This window comes from Emiliania huxleyi (assembly GCF_000372725.1).
Source record: "Emiliania huxleyi CCMP1516 unplaced genomic scaffold EMIHUscaffold_94, whole genome shotgun sequence".
In the NCBI taxonomy this organism is placed as follows: Eukaryota; Haptophyta; order Isochrysidales; family Noelaerhabdaceae; genus Emiliania; species Emiliania huxleyi.
In genome coordinates, this window is record NW_005195017.1 from 228,889 (window position 1) to 248,888 (window position 20,000).

The 20,000-nt window shown below is 66.2% G+C and overlaps 8 protein-coding genes across 8 annotated transcripts; 5 read left to right on the plus strand and 3 right to left on the minus strand.

Annotated features, from left to right (window-relative positions):
• Positions 1-1,620: 1,620 nt before the first annotated feature.
• EMIHUDRAFT_453849 (hypothetical protein) lies at positions 1,621-2,872 on the plus strand (the record flags this gene model as incomplete). Its single annotated transcript, XM_005756898.1, has 5 exons — positions 1,621-1,857; positions 2,109-2,187; positions 2,274-2,524; positions 2,610-2,641; positions 2,724-2,872. Coding segments are annotated over 5 exons (746 nt in total), but the record flags the coding sequence as incomplete, so codon positions are not given.
• Positions 2,873-2,905: 33 nt separating this feature from the next.
• Positions 2,906-4,631, plus strand: EMIHUDRAFT_439157 (hypothetical protein). Its single transcript, XM_005756899.1, has 6 exons — positions 2,906-2,967; positions 3,199-3,246; positions 3,318-3,372; positions 3,664-3,728; positions 4,002-4,082; positions 4,235-4,631. Exons 2-6 carry the CDS (start codon positions 3,232-3,234, stop codon positions 4,514-4,516), a joined length of 498 nt encoding a protein of 165 aa, XP_005756956.1. The 5' UTR covers positions 2,906-2,967; positions 3,199-3,231; the 3' UTR covers positions 4,517-4,631.
• Positions 4,632-8,024: 3,393 nt separating this feature from the next.
• On the minus strand, positions 8,025-8,243 carry EMIHUDRAFT_69126 (hypothetical protein; the record flags this gene model as incomplete). Its single annotated transcript, XM_005756900.1, has 1 exon — positions 8,025-8,243. A coding segment is annotated over one exon (219 nt), but the record flags the coding sequence as incomplete, so codon positions are not given.
• Positions 8,244-10,910: 2,667 nt separating this feature from the next.
• EMIHUDRAFT_312548 (hypothetical protein) lies at positions 10,911-11,719 on the minus strand (the record flags this gene model as incomplete). Its single annotated transcript, XM_005756901.1, has 3 exons — positions 10,911-11,082; positions 11,121-11,182; positions 11,213-11,719. 3 exons carry the CDS (start codon positions 11,717-11,719, stop codon positions 10,911-10,913), a joined length of 741 nt encoding a protein of 246 aa, XP_005756958.1.
• Positions 11,720-13,332: 1,613 nt separating this feature from the next.
• Positions 13,333-13,968, plus strand: EMIHUDRAFT_453850 (hypothetical protein; the record flags this gene model as incomplete). Its single annotated transcript, XM_005756902.1, has 2 exons — positions 13,333-13,600; positions 13,661-13,968. 2 exons carry the CDS (start codon positions 13,333-13,335, stop codon positions 13,966-13,968), a joined length of 576 nt encoding a protein of 191 aa, XP_005756959.1.
• A 580-nt stretch (positions 13,969-14,548) lies between these two features.
• On the minus strand, positions 14,549-15,122 carry EMIHUDRAFT_221015 (hypothetical protein; the record flags this gene model as incomplete). Its single annotated transcript, XM_005756903.1, has 2 exons — positions 14,549-14,988; positions 15,065-15,122. The coding sequence occupies 2 exons, from the start codon at positions 15,120-15,122 to the stop codon at positions 14,549-14,551; spliced, it is 498 nt and encodes a 165-aa protein (XP_005756960.1).
• Positions 15,123-16,168: 1,046 nt separating this feature from the next.
• Positions 16,169-17,082, plus strand: EMIHUDRAFT_221016 (hypothetical protein; the record flags this gene model as incomplete). Its single annotated transcript, XM_005756904.1, has 2 exons — positions 16,169-16,858; positions 16,891-17,082. 2 exons carry the CDS (start codon positions 16,169-16,171, stop codon positions 17,080-17,082), a joined length of 882 nt encoding a protein of 293 aa, XP_005756961.1.
• Positions 17,083-18,922: 1,840 nt separating this feature from the next.
• On the plus strand, positions 18,923-19,860 carry EMIHUDRAFT_221017 (hypothetical protein; the record flags this gene model as incomplete). Its single annotated transcript, XM_005756905.1, has 2 exons — positions 18,923-19,060; positions 19,132-19,860. 2 exons carry the CDS (start codon positions 18,923-18,925, stop codon positions 19,858-19,860), a joined length of 867 nt encoding a protein of 288 aa, XP_005756962.1.
• Between the last annotated feature and the right edge of the window lie 140 nt (positions 19,861-20,000).

Here is a 20,000-nt window from a genome sequence, read left to right on the forward strand (position 1 = left end):
CGCCGCCGCCGCCACCGCCGCCGACGCCGACGCAGACGCCGCCGCCGCAGACGCCACCGCCGCAGACGCAGGCGCCGCCGCAGACACCACGGGGCCAGAGCGCCGCCGCGCCACTCTGCCGGTTGGTTGTAGTGAGTGAGTGCGCGAGTTAGCTGGAGAGGCGGAGGCACAGTCTGAGGCGGAGAGATCGATGGGAAGGCGAAGAGCAGCCACGGGCTCGGACTGGACACCAACGCGGTATGGGGAGTGGACGCTGGACAGAAGACGACGTCGCGCTGGAGCGACACACACAGACACACACAGACTCACCAGAACTGGACACTCTGCCGGCCGAGCGCACGTGCTGGCCGTGAGGGGGGAAGTGCCGCCGAGTCGCACGAGTGAGTCTCTTTGGTAGGACCGCTCCCGGCACCCTTCGCCGCGCCCTCCGTCGGCTCTCTTGCCTGCTGGCGAGGCTGCATGCGGCGGCGGCGGCGGCGGCTGCGGCTGGGAGGGCGACGGAGGCTGGGAGGGCCGCGGCGGCGGCGGCGCGGGCGGCGGCGGCGGCGGTGGCAGTGGAGGCGGCAGTGGAGGCGGCAGTGGAGGCGGCAGTGGAGGCGGCAGTGTGGGCGTTGAGGACGTGACTGGAGCGACCGAGGCGGAGGCACCGGCGGGAGACGTCGCGCGGTGCAGCCCTCCAGAGTGCAAGGGTGGCGCGGAGGCGGCGGAGGAGGCGGAGGAGGAGGAGGAGGCGGAGGTGGCGGAGGAGGCGGTGGCGGAGGAGGAGGTGCGGGGGGCGGAGGCGGCGGTCGCGGCTGTTGGACGCGTGTCCGCGATCGTGCTCTCTCTGCTCGGCGACGGCTTCGCGGGAGGCAAGCACATGCCCGGGACACGTCCGAGACGGTTCCGGGACATGTCCGGGACACATCCGAGTCGTTTCCGGGACACGCCTGCTTGGCGGCGCCGTCTAGCGAGGAGCAAAGCAAATGCGGGTGGCGCAGCGGAGGGGGGAGTGGCAGTGCAACGCTCGCCGCCGCCGCCGCCGCCGCTTCTCCCCAGCATGCCGCCTGCCCCCCCCCCGCCAGAGGTTGTGTTTGTGTCGCCCGAGCTCGCTGGCTGGGGCTCGGTGGGCGGTCTGGGGGCGATGGTCGCTCACCTGGCCGCCGGCCGCGCGCCTGTGAAGAGCGGCTCTTCACACCTGCGGCTGTGACCAGGTCGCTCACCTGGCCGCCGCCCTGGCCGCTCGTGGGCTGCGTGTCTCCGTTGTGCTGCCCCACTACGCGTCGCGCGGCGGCGGCAGCAGCGGCGCACCGCACGCCGCCGCCCACCTCTTCGACCTGTCGGTGCCGCTAGAGCCGTCGAGAGGCGACGAGCCGCCGTCGGAGGGGGGGGGGGCAGGGGGTACCCTACCGATCCCGTCACCCGAACCCAAGCGGACGACGAGGTAGGCGACGCGCCGCTCTCGGTGCTGCACGGGGCGACGGAAGGCGGCGTCCGCGTCTCCCCGCTGCAGTGTGCGTCCACCGACCGCGCCTGCCCCGACCCCGGCTCACTCCAGTCCCAGGCGGCGTCCGCGTCTACCTGCTGCAGTCCGACGTCCACTTCCGTGCCCCGTACGCCCACCGCTCCCCGGCCGACGCGCTGCTGTCCGCGAGCCTCCTCTCGCGCGGCGCCCTGCTGCTGCTCGAGCGCCTCTCCGCCTCGCCCGCCGCCCTCCTCTCCAACGACTGGGTGGCCGCGCTGGCGGCGCCGTACGCGAGGCACGGAGCCTGGCGGCGCGCCGCCAGGCCGGGCGGCGGGCGGAGCTGGCCGGAGCGGTGGCGGGGCACCGCGTTCGTGCACCTGGTGCACAATCTCGAGCCCGGCTACGACGGCGCCCTGAATGAAGAGATTCATTAGGAGTGATTGATTGCGAGTTCATTCAGAGCCGGCTACGACGGCGCCCTCCTCCGGGCCCTTGATTGTGCACCTCCCTAAGCAGAGGCACGAGTCCAGGGAGGAGCTCCCCTTTTAAGGAGAAGCACAAGTCCACGATGTCGCACTGCAGGCGCGCCTTCGCTGGAGGCGGCGCCGGCACCCGCCCCCCCCCCCAAAAGAGCTCCTCGCGGCACGGGTCGTTGGTAGGTTCCTTCTCCGGGGCCGAGCCGGCGCTGTCCCCCTCGCAGCTGCTGGGCCTCCCTCCCGCCCTTCTGTCGGAGGAGCGGCCAGGCGCTGCGCTCGCTCGCCTCCCCCCCCCCCCCAAAGAAAAGACGGGCCCGCAAAAGGGCTCCGCGCGCCTCGCATGTCTTGTTCAGGCGCCGCGCCGCGAGCGGGGAGAGGGTGGCGCGCCTCGCTCACGCGCGCGGCGCTGCTGACGGCCGACAGCTGGGCCACTGTCTCCGCGTCCTACCGGCAGCAGCTGCTGCGCGGCGGCGGCCCGCTCGCCCCGCTTCTGCGAGCGTTCCCGGCGCCCTTCGCGTGCAAGCTAGGCCTGCCCCTGGCGGAGCTCCGCGCCTCCCTCCACGCCGACGGACTGCTCGGCTTGACTGGCCACGCCGCCGCCAAGGCGTCGATCTCTGTCGGTATCTCGGCCATCTCTCGGCCATCTCTCGGCCATCTCTCGGCCATCTCTCGCCCACGCCGCCGCCAAGGCGTCGCTGCGCCGGCAGTGCTTTGGCGACGGCTGGCGTGCCACGCTGCAGGCAGCTAGTTAATTAGTTAGCAGCTAATTAATCAATTGGCAGTTAGGTAATTCGCCTAATTAACTGGCGTGCCACGCTGCAGGCCGCGTGGCCGGCGGCGCACGGGCGCCGAAGCGGCGGCGGCGGCGGCGGTGGAGGCGGAGGCGGAGGCGGAGGAGCAGGAGGAGGCGAGGACCCGCCGATGTTTGTCTTCCTTGGCCGCCTTGCGCCGCAAAAGGGCGTCCACCTCCTTCTCGACTGCGTCGGGCCTCTGGTCCGCGCGACGGCGGGCAGGGTGCACGTGCTGGTTTGTGGGTGCGCTGACCCGGTGCGCTACCGCCGCCGCCGCCACTCACCACTCCTCCTGCTCGAGGGCTGAGTGTGTGTATGATACTGCCCTGCCCGCACACTGCCGCACAACTGGCCTGCCCGATCCCCTACCTGCCCCGGGTGTGAAACCCACACTGCCCACCCCGGCCAAAACCACACTGCCCACAGCTGTGAAGAACCGCCCGCTCGCGAGGTCTCGGAGACACTGAATCCGCACGTCTATGAGCAGGCCAGCCCATACGCCCGCCGCTGTGCGGCGCAGATGGCGCAGCTGCGGGCGAGCGTCGGGGCCCGGTCTTTCCGGTGTGGCGGAGGCGGTTCTGGCGGCAGCGGGTGTCTTGTTTTCAGGCGAGCTTCCCGGCCAACTTTTGGGCGTCCGACCCGAGCTCGTACTTTGAGCTCGGCGTGTCCTATGGAGAGATGGGGGAGAGGTGGGGGAGAGGGGTGGGGAGGGGTGGGGAGAGGTGGGGGAGGGATGGGGAGAGGTGGGGAGGGATGGGGAGGGATGGGGAGGGGTGGGGAGGGATGGGGAGGGATGGGGAGGGATGGGGAGAGGTGGGGAGAGATGGGGAGAGATGAGGAGAGATGGGGAGAGATGTGGGGAGAGAAGAGGCGTAGCTCAACTTGATCGACTAGGCGGGTTTGTCTCCTTTAATTATTAACTAATAATTAATAATTAATACTTAATACATAGGCGCGTTTGTCTCCGCCGCCGCCGACTTTGGCGTCATGCCTTCCCTCTGCGAGCCGTCGGGGCTGGTGGGGGAGATACGGGGAGATGTGGGGGAGATGCGGGGAGATGTGGGGGAAATGCGGGGAGATGTGGGGAGATGTGGGGAGATGTGGGGAGATGTGGGGAGATGTGGGGAGCTATACGAGCCTTCAGGGCTGGGGAGAGACGGGGAGGGATGGGGAGGTGGGAGCCGAGGTGTGCCGGCGGATTGGCCGCGGCCGGCACTGCTAGTCTTGAGGGTGTGGGAGAGGAGCTCAATCTCCCCCACATCTCCCCGTACCCCCCCCCCCTTCTGTTAGGTGGGGGAGGAGTTTCTCGCGGCGGGCACTCCTCTTGTCTGCGCGGCGACGGGTGGGATGCGAGGCCGCGTCAGCTCCTCCTCATAACCGGACCCGTTAGCTGAGTCGCCATTTGGTTGGCGGACTAGGAGGGATGCGAGACCGAGTCCGCCCCTCCGGCGCCGCGCGCCACGGGGCTTGAAAAGAAACACGCCCCGAAACGAGACAGACGCGGGGCGCGTCTTTCTGTCTCAGGCGCCGCGCGCAACGGGCTGCTCTTCGAGGCCGGCCAGCACATGCCCCTCCTCCTCTCCTTGCGGGAGGCGGCGGCGCTGCACGCAGACGCGGACGCCTACGCGGCGCTCCGCGCCGCCGCCGCCGCGTCGGCGACGGATGTGTCCCACACGGCGCGGAGTTGGCACGCCGAGCTGCTGCGGCTCCGCGCTTGCCTGCGGGTCGCGGGCGGGGGGGGAGGGAGCCCATTCGGCCGCGAGTTGCCTGAGGCGGCGGAGCCGGTGGGGCGCGGCGCGGCATAGGCTCAAAAGAGCACATACTTCCTTGCAGCTACGGCGCGCGATATACATCACACAGCAATCAACGAGTCCTTACTTTCTTTCTATCCCGGGCTCGTTGTGCGGGTACATATGGGACACGATGTCTCAAATATGAGGGGTTTTGACCAGCCCCTTGGACAAGGCTTCGTCCCTCTCTCACACACCCCGAGACCCGCGGGAAGATGGTAGGGGTCGGGAGGGGTCGCAAAACAAATAAACTCGCCGCGCCCAAAAACAACTAAATTCTGCGTCCACAAAAATCCTCGGGCCGGAAGCTCACATGGTGGCAGTACGACTCAGACGTGGTGGTCGGCGCGCGAATGGATGCCGTTTGCGCTGCAGCGACTGTCGGTGCAGCTCTGGACGGCGCTCGCGACGAGGCACAGCGCGCCATTGGTGCGGCGTCACGCGGCCGCGAGGGACCGCGGGGGGATGCTAGTGGGATGGGGGGCTCTGAGGGGAAGGGAGCGGGGGGCGCCCAGTAGGGCGCCGGCACCCCAGCGTAGAGGGCACTTGGAGCAGCTGGGTCCCGACCCCCCACAGGCAGAGCGCTGCTGCTGGTGGGGGGGGGGGGGGGCCCACCCCCCCAACAACAAAACCCTTCTTCTTGGGGGGGGGGGGGGGGTCTTCCATTGGCTTAAAAGGGCAATTTGGTTACCCAAAAATTTGCTGTTTTCTAAAGAAAAATAAATTTTTCCCCCCCCCCAAAATTGTGGGGAAAAGGGGGGCAACCCTTCCATTTCCCCCCCCCGAAACCAAAAGGAACCCCCCCGCTTTCAAAATGCAAACACTTGCCCCGTGCACCTGGGTAAAAAACCTTCCCCTCCCTCCCAAAAAAACAAATCCCCCAAAAAAATAATTTCACTCTTGCCTTTCAAAAACTCCCAAAAACTCACTTTGTTTGCTAAAAAAAAATTTCCCCAAAAATCCAAAAAAGGCCCTACCCCCTTTTTGGTGTTTTTTTAAAAACTAACATCCCGAACCCCCAATTAAAAGGGGGGGTCACATCTATGTGGGCCCAGTGTGCGCACTAGGCGCATATGCTAGTGCTATCCTGCCCTATGGGAGGCAGAGGGATGGGGGGAGGGGGGGGCAGAGGTAAGGTGGGGTGAGACTGGGGAGGGCCTCAAAGGTCCTCCATGGGGGTGGGGTCCGGCCCGAACAGGTCGAAGCCGGTCCCGCCATCGCCGCCGGCGCCGTCGCCCTCGTCCGCCTCGGAGGCGGAGGTCGTCGAGCGGGGCGTCTCGCCCGTCGCGAACCTGCCGCCGAACACGGCGTCGGCCGGCGCCGAGGCGCCGGCAGCCGTGATCAGGTCGGCGACCTTTCGGTCCCTGCAGGCCGCATCAATTTTGCCGCGCCGGGACGGCTCGTAGAGCTCGTTGGCGAGCCAGTCCCGGGCGACCTTGGTCGCCACGGAGCCCAGAGGGACCGTGGCGTACACCAGGTCGCCGAACCCGCTGCCCCCCTCGGGAGGCAGCGAGTAGGCGACCTGAATATTGGACCCAGCTGGGTTGCGCGCCGCCTGCGTCGCAGCCTCCAGGCCGTCCATGACGAACTCGACGTTCTCGCGCAGCTGCGCGTGCGGGTAGTCCGCACGCTCAGCCTCGCTCGCAGCCGCCGCCGCAGCCTTCTCCGCCTTGTTCGCCTTCTGCCGGGCCTTTTTGGCCCTGCGAGCCGCGGCCCGAGCATCCTTCTGCTCCTCCGTCAGCTCCTCCTTCCGCGGCGCGGTGCGCTCGACGAACGAGCGCTCCGCCGCCTGCACCGGCTCGCGGTCGCCCGCGGCCTTCTCGTGCTTCAGGTCGAAGGTCGCCGTCCCGTAGCCAGGGACCTCATACCTGAGCTGAAAAAAACTGTTCAAGTCTTAAAGGCAAAACACAACGCTCTGCGGTTGGTGCACCCCCCACACTGACACATTCCCCTCATCCCCTACCCTTGGCTGAGCACATCTACCTGCGAGCTAGCATCTCCGCATTTTCTCTTCCAGTCATCCGCCCGCGCCGCGCGCCATCTCTGGGCGTCTAGTGCAGCCACTGACAGAGCTATTCCGAAGGAGTGGTCGACGCCTCGCCTAGAGTTCGGGTGGACTTGCGCACTGCTTAGCCCTGAGGGGGGAGTGTGTGTGAGGTGGTGTAATGTCGTCCCGTTTCAGGCGGCAGGTCAGGGGATTAGCCGGGAGGATTCGGCAGCTCAGCCGGGGGCTGAGCGTCTGCAGGCAGCCTTCCGCTCGCGCCGAAATTCACAGCCCTCCCGGGCCGACGGGGTGCTCCTTGGATCGGGCCCCGCTCCCCGCTTTTCCTGTACCTGGACTGTCCGGGTCAGGAGGGTGAGAGTATTGGGTGGGCGAGGGCAGTACATCTGGCGGGTGGGGATTGAGGGACAGCAAGAGGGCTGATTGTCGAGGCTGATTGGGGGGTCAATGGGCGCGGGCGGCGCTTCGTGGTCCTGGGCGAGCAGGGGCAGTGGTTAGGAGTCTTGGGCCTGGAGATATGAGGATTGTCGAGATGTCATGCGAGAGCGGTAGGTGGGCGAAGGTAGCGCGGCTGGAGAGTGGTGTCCGAGGGACAATGATGAGTTGTCAGTTGGGGCGCGAGACGCGCGGGACAGTGTCGAAGGCGGCCAGTGAGGTAGGGTTGGCTTTGAGCAGTGCAGCGAGTGTGTAGTCAAGCGTGGGAGCGGGGCGCGCGAGCACCGGATTTTTTTGCTGTGCGAGTCGAGTTCGTGGCCGGTGCGCGGGAGATGAGTTGTCAGTTGGGGCGCGAGACGCGCGGGACAGTGTTGGAGGCGGCCAGTGAGGTAGGGTTGGCTTTGAGCAGTGCAGCGAGTGTGTGGTCAAGCGTGGGAGCAGCGCGCGAGCACCGGGTTTTTTTGCTGTGCGAGTCGAGTTTGTGGCCGGTGCGCGGGAACCTGGCTGAAAACCCGCGCATCCGGCCGGTTGTGCGACCGAGGTCGCCGATTGTACGACCGAGGTCGCAGAGCCTTGGCGACGCGACGCGCACGTCGCCAAGGAGTTGGTAAAATGTCCGAGGTTTTTTTTACCTCATACCTGAGCTGCGACACACCTGCAAGCCTTGCGGCAATGAGGCAGTCTTGCATGTGCGCGCGATCGCTGCTATTCCAGGCACCAGGGCCGTCCGCGGCGCATCCCCGGCGGCCCGACGGTGGCCGGCGCTTGCGCGCCAGCCCCGTCCGCCGCCGGATCCGCGGCCGCGGTCCCTGTCATAGCTACGCGCGCCATGGGGCGACGTGCCCGCCGTTCTTACTGGTGGTGGTGTGCAATGTGCGGCCGCTCCATACGTATGGGCAATCCTTTTTTGCATATGCGTAGCAGTACAGGCCACGATTGTTCTGTCGTGTACTCTAAAAAAAATAATTAGCAATATGTGAGGCTCTCTCTGTGCACGAGAAAGCGTGCCACTCAGCACTGTGCCACTCTCCCAAGTTCCCTCTCAGTCCTCCACGACCCCCCACAGACACTAGAGCGCGCCGATGATCAAGCCCGCGCCTCTTCCCACTCCCGGATCTGCCGGCGCAGCGTGTGGTTGGGGGCGAGGAAGGTGTGCACGAGCGCTTCGCCCGTCATCGGGCTCGTCGACTTGGTCGCGAGCCAGCGCTCGATCGCCGACCGCTCGTAGGAATGCCCGTCCGCCGCCATCACCGGGTCACTCATGAGCTCGGTCGTGATCGGGCAGATGAAGTCGGCCGGCGGCTCCTCCCTCGGAGCCGGCGCCTCTGCGGCCGAGGACGGCCCTTGCGCCTCCGCCGCCCGCCTCTCCTCCTCCAGCCTCGCGCTCTCCTCGAGCGCCGCCGCAAGCTCCGCCTCCTCCTCCGCCGCCAGCACCTCCTCCGCCGCCTCCTCCGCCGGCGCCTCGGCCTCTTGCGACGGCCCAGCGCCGCCCCCGCGGCCCTTCTTCTTGCCCTTCTTCTTGCCCTTCTTCTTCTCCTTGGCGCACTTCTCCGACTCCTCCTCCGCCAGCAGCGCCGCCGCAGTCTCCTCGGCCGCCCTCTCGGCCTCCACCCTCTCGGCCGCCGCCCTCTCGGCCACTGCCCTCTCCACCTTCGCCTCAATCTCCGCTCTCTTCGCCTTCCTCGCCGCCGCCTCAAAGGCGCGCTCGCACTCGGTGTGGCCCTTCTCCTTGGCCAGCTGCAGCGCCGTACGCCCGGCCGAGGTGCGCGCCGCCGTGTCAGCGCCCGCCCGCAGCAGGCAGAGCACGACGGCGGAGAGACCCTCGTGGCACGCGATGTGCAGGGGCGTGAAACCGCGGCCTGTGGCTTGGTTGACCGCCGCACGCGCCTCGAGAAGCAGCTGGGCGCACTCGGGCTGGCCATTCTGGCACGCGACGTACAGCGGCGTGGTGCCGTCACCCCTGGCTTGGTTCACCGCCGCGCTGGCCTTTAGGAGCAGGTGGGCGCACTCGAGGTGGCCCTTCTGGCACGCGATGAGCAGCGGCGTGAAACCGCCGTCCGCAGCTTGGTTGACCGCCGCACGCGCCTCGAGAAGCAGCTGGGCGCACTCGAGCTGGCCATTCTGGCACGCGACGTACAGCGGCGTGGTGCCGTCACCCCTGGCTTGGTTGACCGCCGCGCTGGCCTTGAGGAGCAGGTGGGCGCACTCGAGGTGGCCCTTCTGGCACGCGATGAACAGCGGCGTGGCGCCACTCTCCCTGGCTTGTTCGACCGCCGCGCCAGCAGCGAGAAGCAGCCGGGCGCACTCGAGCTGGCCCTTCTGGCACGCGATGAACAGAGGCGTGGCGCCATCCGTCTTGGCTTGGTTGACCGCCGCGCTGGCCTTGAGGAGCAGCTGGGCGCACTCGAGGTGACCCTCCTGGCACGCGACGAGCAGCGGCGTGGCGCCGTCGTCCCTGGCTTGGTCGACCGCAGCGCGGGCGCCGAGAAGCAGCCGGACGCACTCGAGGTGGCCGTTCTGGCACGCCATGAACAGCGGCGTGGCGCCGCCACCGTTGGCTTGGTTGACCGCCGCGCTGGCCTCGAGAACCAGCCGCACGCACTCGAGCTGGCCCTCCTGGCACGCGATGTGCAGGGGCGTGAAGCCGCGGCCTGTGGCTTGGTTGACCGCCGCGCTGGCGCCGAGGAGCAGCTGGGCGACGTCGGCGTGGCCCTTCTCGCACGCGATGTACAGCGGCGTGGCGCCACTGTCCTTGGCTTGGTCGACCGCAGCGTTGGCAGCGAGGAGCAGCCGCACGCACTCGAGCTGGCCCTTCTGGCACGCGACGTACAGCGGCGCGGTGCCGTCATTCTTGGCTTGGTCGACCGCCGCGCGGGCGCCGAGGAGCAGCCGGGCGCACTCGAGCTGGCCGTTCTGGCACGCGACGAACAGCGGCGTGGCGCCGTCGTCCTTGGCTTGGTTGACCGCCGCGCCGGCGCCGAGGAGCAGCTGGGTGCACTCAAGGTGGCCCTGCTGGCACGTGACGTACAGCGGCGTGGCGCCGATACCCGCGGCTTGGTTGACCGCCGCGCTGGCCTTGAGGAGCAGCTGGGCGCACTCGAGGTGACCCTCCTGGCACGCGACGAGCAGCGGCGTGAAGCCGTCAGTGTCTGCTTGGTTCACCGCAGCGCCCGCGGCGATCATCAGACGGACGCAATCAATCTGGCCAGCCAGGCTCGCAGCGCTCAGTGGCGTGGTGCCGTCATCCTTGGCTTGGTCGACCGCCGCTCTGGCGCCGAGAAGCAGCCGGGCGCACTCGAGGTGGCCCTCATAGCACGCGATGAACAGCGCGGAGCAGCCACGGCCTGTCGTCGCCCCCACACTCGCGCCGCTCTCGATCAGCAGCCGCACGGCGTCGGCCTGCCCGCAGTGAGCGGCGCAAGTCAGCAGCGTGTGCTGGTTCGCGGCCTCGATCCGCGCGTCGAGCAAGGCCGTGAGCGCCGGGCCGCGCGTCCACCCGGCGAGGAGGGCGCGCAGCGAGGTCAGGTCGCCCTGGCGCAGGCGGTCAGCGAGCACGGTCGGGCTGATGGCGCCACTCATGCCCCTGCATCCCCGATGGCGCCACGATGCCGGCACGCAAGGCGCGCCCCGCGGAACCCGGGTGAGTGTGATGAACCAGACCGTTTTGAGTAACCGGAGGTAGGCCGGCCGGTGGCATATGATTTCACCCAAGAAGCCCGTTTGGAGGGATGGGCGGCAGTGTGCGGGCGGTGAGTGCTAGTCCTCTCATCAATTTAGAACGAAACGCCCCCCCCTCCCTTCCTCCCTCTATCCCTCTTGCTCTCTAGACCTAGACACCGACAGACTGTTCACCAACCAATCCTCTACCCCTCCCTCTCGGCCGGTGTCTCGCTGCCGACCAGAGCTCCGCAGAAGGTAACTAACACCGGGTCCCACAGGAAAGCGAACGTGGTCTGTATGCTCCCCCCCCCCTCACTGTTGCGGCCGCACGTCAACGACGGTGAACATAGCATCGTCGACGCGCAGCTTCTGCACGTTGCCGGTGGGCTCGAGGTAAGTCAGCGGCGGGAAGAGAAACTCCTCCTCAGCGGGGAACGCGGAGAGGAAGGAGATGTCGGGGCCGCGAACCATGAAGTTTTTAGTCCTGACGCGCAGCAGCAGCGAGTTCTCCGACGCCGAAACTGCATCGCAACTTTGAGCGATGACGTAGTCGACATCGGCGCAAGCTCCGTGCCGCCCTTGGCCTTGCCGTCCTGCAGGAAGCTGTCCAGCACCTTCATGTCCTTCATGCCGCGGTAGAACGTCATCTCCGTGTTGGCCTGCTCTGACTCGTCGTCAACCTCAACGATAGACGCGTCGTTGGCGCGCAGCTTAAGGAGAGCCTCCTGGATGAGTTTCACCGTGACGGGGAAAGGGTGCGGTCGCTTCGCCTCGTAGCGGCCTTGGTCACGGAGGCCGTTGTTGATGGTTTGGAAGGCGGCGGTGGTGTAAAAGCGCAGCGCCGCCACGTGCGCCTCCTCCAGCTTTGCGGTCTGAGCGCTCGGATCGGCGAGAAAGTCGGCGAGCCGCTTGCCCCGCCGGCTGGGCAGGACGTTCCCATTCGCGTCGCAGTCGCGCATGAGTCCGCCCTGAAAGGACTCGCCGCTCTCGCCCGCCACCTTGTCGAGCACGTACTCGAGGCACTCCTTGTCAACGACGGTGCCGTTGGCGGCCACTTCCGCGCGGATGGCGGCTAGACCCTGGCTCCGCTTGGCAGCTAGGTCAGCGCCGTTGACGCACATGTAGTGCTCGACCCCAAGCGCCGCTTGCTTCGGCTTGCCCAAGACAAGATCCTTGGCCTCGAAGCGAGCGTCGGCCCCATCGCGCAAGGCCGAGAACGCGCCGCCAAGCTCGTCGGCCACCTTGAACATCGCTTGGTGGAGGGCGTCACCCCCCGCGGCCGCCGCTGCACGCGCCTCTCTGGCCTTCTTCAGCTTGATTGTGCTCGACACGTCCTTAGACGTTGCTAGCTCGGATGCCAGCCGCTCCACCTTGGCCACCAAGTCCACGCGGTAAGTGAGCAACGTGACCTGCGCCTGCAACGTTTTGCACTTGTCATAGTCTTCGGCTCCCTTTGCTGCGTGCAGGTCGCACTGCATCTCGAGCTGACGCTTGCGCGTCGACTCAGAGTCGCCGCTCGGGGCCGCCAAGCCGATGTCCACCGCGTGCTGCAGCTCGGCTTGCGCGCTTGCGAGGCTGCGCTCGAGTTCGGCCACGCGCGCCGGGGCACCCGTCTCCATCATGGCGAGGTATTTCTCGAGGTGGCGCCGCTTGGAAACCTCGAGGCCATCGTTTGCCAGCCAGCTAGGGAAGGTTTCCTTCCACCAACAGCAGCCGCAGCAGCAGAGAAACCCGAGTGGCCCCCATGGCTGCACACAGCACTTGACGTAGTGTTCTGCCGCGGCGTCTGATACGAGGCTGCAGCAGCAGGGTATGCAGCAGAGAAGGAGCGACAGAAGGGTCTTGTCGAATCTTGACCGATCACTTTCGTCGAAGCCTGTCATCTCAACGTAGCGGCACCAGCTTTCGGGCCCACATTCAGCTCGCGTTGGGGCATCAGCCTCAGCCTCCTGCAGCCAGCCCTCCACGACATCCCGCGAGATCTCCAGGGGCCACGGTGGCTTCGCTGGTCCCTCGGGCGTGGCTGCCTTGGTGGAAGGCGTGCCCACGATGCGCGCAAAGTTGCGGCGGAGCGTGCGGCCTGTGCGGGATACCACGCCTGTGTGCTTGGGGCGCTGCAAGAGTGCCTGATCCTCTGCCTCCTTTGCCGCCTCGTAGCGCTGCAAGAGGGTGGTCGTCTCCATGTGTGTGAGGAGGCGTTTGAGAAGCCGAAAAGGCAAGGATTGTCTCGACACGCTCGGCGCGTCATTATTTCTTTTTTCGGGATTATGATTAGTGAGCTTGTTTGTGTCTGTGTGTCGCTCGTGCGTGTCGTCATCATCTGTCCCGCGTCCACCCATACCGCGTTGGTGTCCAGTCCGAGCCTGGCTGTTCTTCACCTTTCTACCTATGTATGTTAGCAGGGAGGTGATGAGGAGTCAGTTATGCCCTACATACATGATTAATATTATGAGCAACTCAAAAGATTGTATGCATGTACCCATGCTGCGATCTCAGGCTATCATATACCTCTGCGTACAAGCACCTCGAGCAAAACACCCGGCCGCGCGCAGGCATTCTCACCTGCGAGCTGGCATCTCACCTGCGAGCTGGCAGTTGCCGGTCGAGGGGAAGGGAGCGGGGGGCGCCCAGTAGGGCGCCGGCGCCCCAGCGTAGAGGGCCTCGTGTAGCCCTCCTTTTGGTATATCAAAAAGAGCGCGCCCAACCCTCTCTCCTCTCCTCGTGTCGTCGTAGAATGAAGGCCGACGCCATGTGCAGGCGCTGCTTGGCAGCCAACGCCCTCGCCTTGCTAGCTGTGCCCAACAGAGACGCGTTCGCCGCCGGACTGCGGCCAGCACTGGGGCCTGGCCGATTCAGGGCGACGCGTTTTGAGGGCGAGTACTCCGACCTCCTTCACCCTCTCTGTGATCGAAAAATCGCCGTGGACACCAGCGCCCTCAAGCAGAGCGGCGGTGGCGACTATTTCCTCGCCACCTTCTCCGGCAACGACATCGGCCCACCGGGTGCGCTGCCTCTCGCTGTCCTCTCCGTGGCTCGCTGCCCGAGATATGTTCTCAATATAGGTGTCGGCAATGTCGTCAGGGCCTCCTGCGACGCGGAGAGCGTCTCCCGGTACGGGCTGCGAGATTGGAGCTTCGAGGCGCGCATCTCGGGTGACGGCGAGCAGGCGCGCAAACGAGCAAAGAGCGAAGGCAGCACCCGAGATATATATCATAGCGTCAACGCTGCGTGCCGGCTGCCGCAGGTGGATGCCGGCGACGGCGTGCATGTGGGCAGGTGGCACCCGAGGGCTGCTGATGGCGAGGCTTGGGAAGGCATCAGATGGAAAGACGGCAACCGCTGGCTCCTGGAGCAACAAGCGGCAGAATGACGCCAGAGGGCGAGGTCTCCTGGAATGCGTGCGCGCCGTTGTAGCGAGCTACTCTCGAGCGGCATTACTTTCCGCTGATCACATATGTGGGGGCACGTACCACAAGTCGTGCATGCCCGCACAGCGGTGGTTTTGTAGAGAGGGCATGCCGATGCGTGTAGACTAGAGTCCGCGTGTGGGTCTGGCACTCAGTGTGTGGGCCCCGGTCGCGCCACCCCGCGCCCGCGCCCCATCGACACGCGACACGCAGTACATGTACGTTTTCGTCGTTTATTGTCGCGCCTCGGCTAGGGCCGGGGCCTGAGGCCAGCTGCCGCTCAGCACGCGGACCCGGGCAAACTTGAGGAGGGTTTGAAACACTGTGGACGTTGCCAATACGTGTGACTCGCCTACTCACCTTACTCACTAGTGAGTAAGGTAGTGAGTAAGGTGCGCGGTGCGCGGTGCGCGGTGCGCGGTGCTGGTCGACAGCGTAATACCATTTGCCCAGCCGTCTGGCCATCCGATGACGAACCAAGTCTAACGCTTCGGTGGTGAAACCAAGTCGCTTGATCTCGTCAAAGAACAACTGCCCCACATCTTATTTTCGCGTCGTGTAGCAGTGCAGCACGAGTGTCTCAGGGCCGCACAGACTTGCCAGCGTGGCCGCCAGTTCCGCGTACGCGTCTGTGTAGGCGACATCTGCCATGAGCACTGCGTCGACGGGCGCTCCGAAGTCACTCACGTCCGTTCCCCACAAGAGCGGGGCTGCCTCAACAGCGCCGACTACGCCGTTGGATTCGATGTTCTCCCGCAGGAACGGCATCACCGACTCCATGTCGGTCACAGTAACACGCGGCCCATCCACACCTGTGTGGGCTGAGAGCAGCATGCCGCAAGCGATGCCGATAAGACCAGTGCCGCTTCCCAATTCGATGATGCGCCGCTTCTCCGAAATCAAGGCTGGATGCTCAGCCAGATGGCCAACCAAGGCGCGTGCAGTGTTCCAGACCCGCCCTCCGGTGCCGAACCGCAAGTCCTCTTTGACATGGATGGATCGCGGGAGGCCAGGCACGGAGAGATCGCTTCGGCCTCATCTGGGCTGTCCGACCACCACCGACCGTCGTCGTCTTACATTCTGCGTGTTCGACGAGCGAAGAGCGGGCGCGCTTCATGTCCCGCGTACCCTGGTAGTCTGGCAACGTCAGGTGCCATCAGTGTCTAAAAGTGCGCACAAGAACGTGACACCGACCGATCAACGGCATTTGCATCACCGGGAGTTCATTTAATATTCATCAAGTGTAACGTGGCCGCGCAGTAAAAATTTAAATGTACAAAAAAGGGGCGAGGGACGCGCCGCGCGGGGCGCCGCCTCACCGGCCCAAGTGGCGCAGGGCGAGGCGGCGAGAACCGAGCGAGCACGTCCTCGTGAGCCCCGTGGCTCCAACCAGGCCCTTCCTTTTTTGAGCAGGTGTGACGCCGCGCGAGCGACGCTCCGAGATCGCCCGAGATAGCGCGGCGCGGCCCCGAGATCGCCCGAGATAGCGCGAGATCGCCCGAGATCGCGCGGCGCGGCCCGGCCGGGGCGAGGTGGATGGGTTGGGAGCGAGGGGGCGGAAGTGACCAGTGCGGTAGAGGGTCAGCTCGAGGCGCGTGCGCCGGACTTGTGAGCCGGACCACCCCCTCTTGTTCTCTGCGTTGTTGAGCCAGGACTCAACAAACGCGGGCTGTCGCCGTCCCAAACTGTCACTCCCCTTTCTCCCGGCCGGGGTGGGGCGCGCGCGGGGGCGGCGGGTGTGCGGCGAGTGTGCGGGATGTCTGTGGGCCCGAGAGCGATATGCCATGTCCGCCTTGCGTTGTTTCATAACATCGAAGGCCAAACGAATGGTGGCAGTACGACCAGACGTCGTGGTCGGCGCGCGAATGGATGCCGTTTGCGCTGCAGCGACTGTCGGTGCAGCTCTGGACGGCGCTCGCGGACGAGGCACAGCGCGCCATTGGTGCGGCGTCGCGCGACCGCGAGGGACCGCGGGGGAATGCTAGTGGGATGGGGGGCTCTAAGGGGAAGGGAGCGGGGGGCGCCCAGTAGGGCGCCGGTAGGTAGGTAGGTAGAAAGGTGAAGAACAGCCAGGCTCGGACTGGAGCCGGCGCCCCAGCGTAGAGGGCCGTGTGTAGCCCTCTTTTTGGTATAACGAATGGATTACCGGTAAGTCCGCGGTCGATGCTCACAGTTTTCCTCCTCGGACCTGCTGGAACAAACCGAGCGGAGCTTCTCGAACGCCTCAGTAGTGTCAACCTGAGCAAATCGCAGCGTGTCCCGACGCTGCAGCGGCTGCATGGATTCCGTTCGCGTGAGAGCGACAATGACCCGGTCCCTCTCATCGTGCAGGTCGGAGCCAACGACCACTCCAAGAGTTCATCGCACGACCCAGCAAGGGCCGCCATCGAGCTGGGATGGCGGGCATTGCTGTTCGAGCCGCTGCCGTCCGCGTTTGCCGCGCTGCAACAAAAGTACGCCTCAAACCCGCGTGTCGACCTGCAGCAGCTCGCCGTATGCAAAGCGAGTAGGATACGATTGAATCTGACCATTAACTGCGAGCCTAGCACCGTCGACTTCTGGCACGTGGACGTGACCAACGCCACCGGAAATTGGGGCAGTGCCGACGCTGACGCGCGCTGCGCAGAGGGCATGTTTGGCACATGCAGGACGTGCAACTGGCTCACAGAGGTCTCGGGCCTGTACCGGGCCCACATCATGACAAAAGTGTTCGTGCAGCGCCCTGGCCAAGCCCAAGCGGAGCAGTGCGAGCGATGCACCAAAATGCACGGTGGCACAGCGGCGGCGCCAGAGGCGCCGCGACCGACTGACTGCATGCGCAACGTCCTTACGAGAAACCTCCGCCGCATCAAGGTCACGCGTGCCTGCCGCAGCTGGTGCGCCAGGCGAGCGGGGCGGTGAAGTTGCTCGTCGTCGACTCCGAGAAGCTCGACGCCGATGTGCTCACGCAGTTTCCATTTGAAGACGCAGTGTGGCCGGCGCGAGTGATCTTCGAAGGGACCCATCTGCAGCAGAAGAGCTACGATCTGGTTTGGGAGCGCCTCCACAGGTTTGGCTATCGGTGCATCGACGAGTAGGATACGCGGCACGCATGGCGGTGCCGCTGGAGCGAGACCAGCACGTGGCATCACGTATCCGCGAACTAGACTCTCGACTAGACTCTGCATCGCGCTGCCTCGGAGGAAGCCCGCATCTCTTCAATAAATAAACAAAGTGCAATGGAAAACCCAAAATCCAAATCGCAAGAGAGAGAGAGAGAGAGAGAGAGAGAGAGAAAACCGCCAATGGCCGTTATCCGTTAGTGCGGACGTCGCCGCGGCTCGCCTCTGCCGCGGCGGCTGCTGCGCGCACGCGGCGGCGCCGCTCTCTCGCGAGACGGCTGGCGACGCGGCTCGCCGCCGACGTACGGTGCGCTCGTCCGACGGTCCGCAGCGTGGCGTGCGCGGCGCTGAGCGCCGCTCTGCGAGCGCCTCTGCGCCTGCACTGCCTGTCTCTGTTGCTGTTGGTGGTGGTGGTGCTGCTGCTGCTGGTGCCGATGCTGCTGCTGGCGCGGCGCGGCTGTGCGACTGGGCTCGACGCGCGCGTCGCGAGCGTCTGACGCGGCGGGCGGCGTCGGGCAGGTGCGCTTCTCTCTCGGGTGGTGGTGGTGGTGCTGCTGCTGCTGCTGGTGGTGCAGATGCTGCTGCTGGTGCGGCGCGGCTCTCCGACGCGACTCGATGCGAGTCGCCGCCAACAACATTGCTCTCTACGCTGCAGACCTGGAGTGTGGCGCACTTCGTGCCACCTGGTATGACAGTTATGAGTGCAATTTGGTGGATTCAAACAGCATGAGAAGCGTGCTAATTCAACCATTTGGCGACCGGTGTGGTGCCCATGGCCATGGTGTGCACACAAGGTGCGCCACACCTGGACACTCCCCCTGGACACCCCCGGCGTGGCATCCTAGGGACGCCATGAAGGCCACCGCCCTGCGTTGACAACACAGGTGAACTCATGAGTCCTGTGTGAGGACCTCTGCGGCGTGAGGACCTCTGCGCTCTGGCGTGAGGACCTCTGCGGCGTGAGAGGACCTGGGACCACAGTGCATGCGGCTTAAAAGTGTGCTTTCTACCAGTGTACAAGTTTCGCGCGTCCCCACGATGGTGGCTGCCCTTGGCGGCTGCCACCGTGGGAGCCGACCTGGAGATCCTCAGCGGCTGCAGCCGCCCGCGGCCGCTGCCGAAGGCACCAGTCGCACGGACTTCAGCTCGGTACACGCGCTGCCGGCCGGTGGGCCACGCTCTGATGGACGACGCTCTGGTGCCCTAGACCAGCGCCAACCCCAACAGAGCTCTCCCGGCCGGCCGCTGCGACGCGACAGCCTGGTCCTCGAGCCTCCTGCTGTTGCCACGGCCCGACCTCCAGGCACAAGGCTCGCCTCGCAGCAGCCCGAGCAGCAGCCCGAGCAGCAGCCCGAGCAGCAGCCCGAGCAGCAGCCCTCGCAGCAGCCCTCGCAGCAGCCCTCGCAGCAGCCCTCGCAGCAGCCCTCGCAGCAGCCCTCGCAGCAGCCCTCGCAGCAGCCCTCGCAGCAGCCCTCGCAGCAGCCCTCGCAGCAGCCCGAGCAGCAGCCCTCGCAGCAGCCCGAGCAGCAGCCCGAGCAGCAGCCCGAGCAGCAGCCCGAGCAGCAGCCCGAGCAGCAGCCTGAGCAGCAGCCCACCTGTGCCTCCGCCTTTGCCTCGACCTCCTCCGCCCCCTCCACCTCCGCAGCCGCCGCCCCTGCCTCTGCCGTCTCTGCCCTCTGCTGCCGCCACTGCTCCTCCTGTGACGCAACGCCATTCTGTCGCTGTCCTTGTCGTACCGGTATCAGCCTCTCTAAGAGCATCCGGGACGACTCCACCCTTCATTCCTGCTGCGCTGCCGCGAGCTACGCTGGGGGCTATGTCGCGTGTGGCGCTGCTGGCGGCTGCGCTGCTTCCTTTGCGGGCGTCGCGTGCGGCGCTGCTGGCGGCTGCGCTGCTTCCTTTGCGGGCGGCGCGAATGGCGGCGCGGCCGGCGGTACCGCTCGCGTCGGGGCGAGTGGCGAGCCCCTCCTCTACCGCATTCCGAGAAGGAAGGGCGAGGTCGAGTGCAACGCGACGAGATGGCAGGAACTCGCGGCCGAGGAGGAAGCCGAGCGGCAGCGCAAACGGGCGCGCGAGGAGGAGGCGTGGCGCGCGCAGCATGAGCGCATCGCCAAGAAGACGGTGGCGCTGCAGGGGCACGACGAGGCATGGGCGCGCGCGAGGGTAGCCCACGTCGGGCGCGCGCATTTGGTGGCTCGCGCGCTCGACGCGCACATCGAGCGGCACTGGCGGCCGAGCGGCGGCGCGTTTGCCTACTACCCCGAGGGCATCCTCCGCATCCCCGAACGCTACGTGGCGGTCCACGCGAGCCGGGTGCTGCGCCTCCTTGTCCACCGCGTTGAGGCGGAGTTCGACTACGCGTATGCCACGACCGCTTTCCGAGACGAGTTCCTCGGCGAGGGGAGGTACGCCCGGCGGGTCGCCCAGCTGCCAGCGGCGCCGCCGTCGCTGCCGCTGCTCGAACGCCTCAGCAGCGCGGTGGAAGACATGGAGCGCGACCTGCCGCGAGGCCCTCAGCTCGCCAGATACGCGACGGACGAGGGAGGCCGACGGGTAGGGCGCGCCGGGGGGCCGTCCGGCGCGACCTACCCCAGGTTCGAGAAGACGTTCAAGGCCCTCGACGGGGCGCTGTGCGCGGCGGCGACGCATCTCTACAAAGCGGGCGTGACTGAACCCTTCGAGAACCTGGAGTTCTGGCGCGTCATCAAGACTGGCACAGGGAAGGAATATGTGCAACGCATTGATCAAAACTGACGGTCCATGTGACTGCCCAGGCAGCTACGCAACCTAGACACCCCCGTGTGGCATCCTAGGGACACCAAACCCTGCGCGATGACAACACAGGTGAACTGACCAAGTGCTCACAGTCCCGGAGATGCGTGAGGACCTCTCCG

Excerpts from the sequence above, each read along its gene's own strand:
- EMIHUDRAFT_439157 (XM_005756899.1), top strand. Across the intron at positions 3,729-4,001 it reads TCTGCGAGCCGTCGGGGCTG|GTGGGGGAGGAGTTTCTCGC; the intron begins GTGGGGGAGATA and ends CCCTTCTGTTAG. Across the intron at positions 4,083-4,234 it reads GAGGCCGCGTCAGCTCCTCC|GGCGCCGCGCGCAACGGGCT; the intron begins TCATAACCGGAC and ends CTTTCTGTCTCA.